This window comes from Atta colombica, unplaced genomic scaffold (genome assembly GCF_001594045.1).
Source record: "Atta colombica isolate Treedump-2 unplaced genomic scaffold, Acol1.0 scaffold216, whole genome shotgun sequence".
Lineage (NCBI taxonomy): Eukaryota > Metazoa > Arthropoda > Insecta > Hymenoptera > Formicidae > Atta > Atta colombica.
In genome coordinates, this window is record NW_017259312.1 from 339,562 (window position 1) to 346,322 (window position 6,761).

The following is a 6,761-nucleotide window of genomic DNA, read 5'->3' on the forward strand; positions in this document are numbered from 1 at the left end:
CTCTCTCTCTCTCTCTCTCTCTCTCTCTCTCTTTCTCTCTTTTTTTCTTTCTCGCTTTCTCTCCCTCTCTTTGTAAAATATTTGTTAGCCGACAGAGACGTTTGTAAATCCTCATTTCTTCAAAGAGTTCTCGCAATCATGAACGAAGAATATTTTACAAGTTGGAAATCACTGTAACAGTCAATAGTTAAAATTTACTTTTCGATCTGCCGCAGCTAACAAATATCTTTTGTATTTTTTTTTTTATGTTTTCCTGTAATTTGTGTTGTAAATGTAAATATCTCGAAGGTATATATTCGTTAATTAATTAACCGCATTAACTAGAACTAGTTCAATGTTTCAAAGTCGCGTCACAAAAATATTCTTCGGTCGTACTAGGAAATATTTAAACAATATTTGTTCGCTGCTAGGGTTCTACCTACCCTCTTTCCCACTTCCCCGAAAACGATACGCTATATCGATTACATAGACAGACGACTTCCGTCCCTCCCTTCCACCCCGACTTCGTTCCTTTCAAAACTGCATGTACTATATCACGGATGTGTACCAAGTTTTTCCCTCTCGTTTGCTTCATCGCAATGTTTGTTATATGTCGCGTAACATGCTGCATCACTAATGAGATACAAGATCTATTGACTGACGTTCAAGTAACTAAGTGTGCTCGATAATATCGCGCGCAATCCATACATTTACTCCGTTTAGGTCTAGAACCAAACAACGATGAGTGAGACGAGCAGATAATGGGATTTTCGGTGACTTTGAGTCTTCGAGCTCGCGATAGACCTCGTTAAACTTCGAATTCGTTTCTTTATTTTCTTTTTATTTTCTGTTTTATATTTTCTTCTTCCGTTTCGCCTTTTCTTACTCTTAAATAATCGTCGTCTTTAGAAAATATCTCTCGTGTGTATTATAGAAAAAGTCTTACCTTTATTCGTCGACCGTTGTCTTTCTCGTATCTCGTTGAGAGAGTTACATGATTCGAGCATTATTATTATTATTATTATTAGAGCGTTACGTTATCCAATTTTCTTTTTTTGTCCTCGTCCACGCTTTACCGTGATATATCGAGTGCAGTAGAGCGAGGACGCGAGAGACGGAACGAATAATTAATTAACCCGGCTGCGGTGGCGCGGTATAACGGTATTCCAAGTCCATCGTCATTCTTATAAATAAATCAACGAAATGGTAAAAACCATCTGAAATGTACGTTTCAATTTAACGATGCATTATCGCGAACAACGTCGCCGACCGCTCGCTCGGGGCGCAACAATCTAAAAGACGCTCGCGAAACGCGAGATTAACTATAATTAACTTAGATAATAATCGATCTAACACGTCCTACACGATCGATGATGTCCGTGACGAGAAACGTGATTTCGCGTGCCGGCGCGGTGAGGAGAACCGAGAAAGCGTCGTCAGGTCGTCGCCGACTTGGCCGTTAGAGGTACTCGACGATGTCGCACTTGATGGATATATTCGGGCAACTAGCTATATTCGAGCGATAGCCCCGTCTGGCAGTGCTCTTGTGCCGCTCGGTGAGGAGCTTCTGAAAGATCGGCAGAATTGTCAGATCCAGCAGCTCACCATCCGATACGGCGCTGTACATCTTTGACACGTTCACCGCGGAACCACCTGCAACCGAGGACATCAAGGTCGAGAACTATTTGAACAACGCGTTCGTGACTCTACTTTATTGTATCCATATCAAAATCTAACACATTCGACGTTATCCAAACATATAACACTTGTTATGATAATCATTTCATTTGATGTTATTATAACTTGTTGTTCTGCTATATCCTTCATTCTTGAAGGCAAACATACAACAAAATACACGAAATGCATTAGGCTGATGTCCGAATAGATATATACGTACATTCATGTGTATTAGAGTGCTCTGTTAATCGGCCTTAACGCTCGAATAATGAAGGTATGAATATTTCGTGAGGCTTGGGTAGGTAATTATCCGATGCATTCAATTAGCCGTATATCAATAACTTCACTGCGTAATTATACTGCTATTCAGACATGTTATATACTTTATTAATTGTTGGCGGCAATTCATTTCGTTATTAAACATTCGTACTACTTTAATCTAAATATATCTTTAATTTACATCTCACGCGAGATGTGATAGCTGCTGAACATATACAATATATATATATATATATACACATATAGACTCGAATGCAATTAATTAATTTATTTGTTATCAATATTTTAAAATATTTTAATGTTTTAATATCAGGAAATCAATATTAAACAAATTAATAACATATATTATACAACTAAACATTATTGCTCTCTGACTTTTCCATTGATGTCTCAAAAATTTTTATCTTTTTCATTACAGAGAAATCAATTTTTTGTGCTAGATTTTGACGTGCAACGATTTTGAAATGCAACACTAATTTTGTATAGCAAGAAATCTGCGGTATCTCAAAATGTTGCAATAATTTTATGCCACTCCAAGACTTAATTATTATGAAAGACTGATTGTGTTTGTACGACAATAGATTTGTTAAATTAATAGGGTTTTTAATTGTTGGCGAATTTCCTTCTTGCAACCGTAAAATTTAATCCTTAATACACACGATAATTTTCCGATTTTTTTCCAGTACATGATGAGTCATCGTTTGTATCCCAAATTAATTTTCATTACTTTAACAGTATACAAAAATTTAATTATTTTCTTACATATACTTCAACATTTTTAGAAAATATTTGTAAAGTTGTGTATTTAAAGACCTTGTATATTTTATTATTTAACACTCCTAATTTTTTGAAAAAAAAGAAATGTGCAAAATATGAAAAACTCAATCGTGTTTAAGGATTAATTGTTATAGAAAAACTATATATAGAAACTATATATAGATATAGATTTGTCAAAGGATTTGTCATTAGGATTTCTAATTGTCAGTGTCTTGCTTCTTTCCGTGCATTCAGAATAAATGTGCGTCTTTGAACGTTTAGTATTCCGCAAATTTCCGATGCTGTATAAGTGTATACATGCGCTTAATGAAGGAAACTGAGAGACGGTACCGTTCACGTCACCGCTTCCATCGCGCGGATTCGCCGCGACGTGCTTGCCGTTGTGCATCGTCGCCACATTCGGGGTGCTCTGCACGTACTCGAGCCGTGCCTGATGGCGCAGCTTCGAGCCCGTGTGCCGGCACATCCGGCGTGCGACGCGATGCGAACACTCGACTATGGGGTGGCCGCTACCGATGTGCAGCCGCAGGCACTTCTCCCGCGTGCGTTCCGACATCGAACGCTGGATGATCGTCGACATCGACTCGTCGTACTTCCCTGTTAACAGAACACTCGCCGTATCGCTCCACGTCCGCGCACAATGTCTCAAGTTCTACAGATATCTAAGAGAAATCTAGCCAAACAAATCAAATCTCGGATACGGATGCCGAGCGACCTCAATCATAAAGTTGGAACACAGACGTGCTGTTCAAATAACAATAGTTAGTCTGATATGTTGGTTTGTTGGACTTGTAGAATAAACAGACTCATAAAATTTTATATAGTGTACGTACTCATAAAGTTAAAAAATTCAAGTTAAAAAGGCTCAATAAATATGCAAATCAAAAAATCAATTCGTAAAATAATTCATTCTTTTTTCTCCATGTTTCGTAAATAGAAGTAAGCAAATCAATTACTTTAACAAAAATTGCTTTCAGCTTGAAGATATTTCAACTGATCTGAATATTTACCAAACTTTTTTTTATTCAGTTTAGTAAATACAGTCTAGCTTGTAAAATCTGAATTCTTTTTGAAGCTCTTATATGTATTTTCGCAACGTTTGAGAAATTTATATTTTTGAAAAACATTTCACGATTGTGTGTGCAACGACTGAAAGAATAAAAATTATTTTTTTGTATAAATTTTATTTATATACGTGTACCATGCTAAGAATCCTTTAATAAGAATCTGGATTTGAGAAAGGCACTTCTGATTAGTTCGTCATGTTTTAACAATTCCTGAGAAAGAACGAGAGAGAAATAAATAAGAAAAAGATAGAACAGAATAAGAAAGAGGAAGAAATAGTAAATATGTGTCCTTCTCGCTTTTGTTAAAACTATTATCTGCGTACAAAATTAGGGCTCATGTTCAGATTCTTATTGAATGATTTCTATGCTAATCGCGGAGAAGTATTCGGAGGATCGATTCTTACCGGCATGCCGATGATTCGGCACGTATTGCAATGAAAATGGCATCACGTGCTCGATGTAACTCTGTTCGTGGAGCTCGCCGAAGGAGACGTTCTTGGTCGGCGGCGGCGTCGAGAGCTTCGCCCTGCGTTCGTCCTTGCTCCTCCTCCTCACGCGGCACACGTGTCTCGCGATCTCAGTTTCTTCCAGGATCACGGAGTCGCTCTCTTCGACGACCGGTGGCACGAAACTGTATCGCGTGGTCACAGCGTCGGTCGGCAGAGGTTCCGGGGTCCTATGGCGCTTCAATAATGGTTCGCTGTCCTTGCCCACCTCATCGGGGATGCTCTTGCGCCGCAATGCGTCCGCGCCACACGTATGCCTCACATGCGTCATCGTCGTCGTTGTTATCGCCGTTGTCGTCGTTGTTATTAACGATAGCGACGGCGGCGTCATGTCCAACGCCGCCTCAGCGCCTGGAGAAGAACTCTCCTCGATCGCCTGGCTCGTCATAGCCACTCTTTCGTTGTCGATGATGATTGACGTGGCCTTCGAAAGGGACGCCCTTTTCCTAAAACAAGCACCACGCGACTACCCTGAGGCTGGACGGCAAATCGGGTGCACCGGAGACTTCCGGGAGGTGGTCAGCAGGGTAAATGGATTACCGAAATAGTTAAAAATTTCACTCTTTCTTGCTTAAATTTTGAAAAAATATAAAAAGAACAAGATAAAATTACAAGTGATTTTAATGACATAGTGTTTATTGCGATTACAAAACACATTTCTGAACTATATTTTTATTAAATTTCCTTTATATGTCGCGAAATTACCATTTAATGTCAATAATCAATCATCAATCGAAGTAAATAATTCGTCTATATGCAATAGCGAATTTAACTACGTTTCGTTAAAGGATTTAGATCTAAAGGAATTTGATGTCAAACGTTACGACATACTTTGCTACTTGATCCACGTTGACGTAATCACCCTCTGGCTGCGAAACGGTTGACGAGTTCAAGCTACACATTGACATTGAAACATCAGTCGTCTCTGTGGTTATCGACGGTCCTGTCCAATAAGTAAACAAAAATTATAAATATCGCGCATTAATAGGTATATATTTATCTTATTTTTAAGTGCATTATAATTTTTGTTTTAAATAAAACTTGTAGTTTAAAATATTAAAAAAAAAAGATTTTCAAAAAATTGTTTTTTATGTGAGAAAAATGTAATTAAAGCTAAAATATATTTCAATTAATAATGACTACTTCGGAATACTGTGCAATTTTGCGTTTTTAATTTTATTTAATAAATATAACAACTTCTTTTGAATAAAACGGACCTTTACCTTCCTTCTTAGCTTCTTCTGGTTTCGGGACCGGCAATGTATCGACCGTCTCTTGCGTTTCGCTCTCAACTTCCTCGCCCATTCTCCTTAAAAATCCCTGAAGTAAAATACGAGATAATAAAATAATTTTCTATGGCCGCCATGTACACGCTCGATATGAATGCAACATTTATAGATTAAACAATATTGCTTAAACATGCGAGCGTACTAAGAGCCCATCAAAATAATTTTAGATTATTATTCGCAGAGAATACTGCACGAAGCAGCAATGACGTCGTGATTACTCATATATAACCGAATTAAGATGGATGGTGCGTTCGCTTTTCCGTTAATCGAAATTCGCTATCGATCTTCTTCAAATTAGTCCAGTACATGGATGTTTTATTAAACAGTATATATTTTATCAAGGAGATATTTTATAGTGAAATTGATTGTTAGACAGGGATAAACGTAGAATAACATAAACAATTATAATTTAAAATATATGATACATTTTCTATTTTTCTTTATTTTTATCTTGAACTTAATTCTTTCGATAGAGAGCTTAATTTTAATGTTAACCATTAAAACAGATTCTAAATTCGTCGTAGAATCTGAAGGAACAAGATGATTCTATGATAACAGACTAATGTTCCTTGTATAACAAGTTCATAACTCCGACGAAGTAATACTCGCTGTAATGCCGTTTGGAAGTTTGATGAATGGAAAAGCTTACCTGAAGCTCGGAATCCTTTTGTAACAATTGCTTTCGGAATTTTTTATTCGTCAATTTCGCTTCCTTCAAACGCTCATCGAGTTCGCTGACTGTCGAGTCCCTTCGTATTTTCAGCATCGGCCTCAGAGTCGCCCTGGTCCGCTTATTTATTGCCCCTTGTGGATTTCTGCGTAACTCTATTACCTGAAAATCCCATGAGACTTACTTGGCTTCTCTCTCTCTCTCTCTCTCTCTCTCTCTCTCTCTCTCTCTTCTCATTGGTCTTACGCCGAGAATAGGATAAATAGAAATGTTTTATTAACGTTCTAGAACAAGTCCTTTAAAAACATGCGTATAAAGAAAACATGAAATACGTTTGAAATATTAACTAAAGCAAGTGTATTATAAAATTAACATAAAATAACGAAAGAAAAGAAAATTATATGGATAAATGAAATGTAAACAGTAAATATACATATATATATATATATCACTGTTTATGTCATTCATTATTATTCGTCGAATATTATGGTACATCACACAGAATTCAGAGAACAAT

General features: G+C 37.1%; 1 protein-coding gene across 2 annotated transcripts in view; it reads right to left on the bottom strand.

Annotated features, from left to right (window-relative positions):
* Positions 1 to 28: 28 nt before the first annotated feature.
* Positions 29 to 6,761, bottom strand: part of LOC108687792 (gamma-aminobutyric acid type B receptor subunit 2) — a 20,957-nt gene continuing 14,224 nt past the window's right edge. Inside the window, exons 12-17 of one of the 2 annotated variants that reach the window (XM_018193742.1) lie at positions 6,224 to 6,406; positions 5,503 to 5,605; positions 5,117 to 5,228; positions 4,184 to 4,731; positions 3,043 to 3,309; positions 29 to 1,632 (exon numbers count right to left, since the gene is read on the bottom strand). In XM_018193742.1, the coding sequence (XP_018049231.1) occupies positions 1,439 to 1,632; positions 3,043 to 3,309; positions 4,184 to 4,731; positions 5,117 to 5,228; positions 5,503 to 5,605; positions 6,224 to 6,406 (1,407 nt within the window). In that variant the 3' untranslated portion in view covers positions 29 to 1,438. The remainder of the gene's footprint in view (positions 1,633 to 3,042; positions 3,310 to 4,183; positions 4,732 to 5,116; positions 5,229 to 5,502; positions 5,606 to 6,223; positions 6,407 to 6,761) is intronic. The other variant, XM_018193743.1, reaches the window with a different exon arrangement.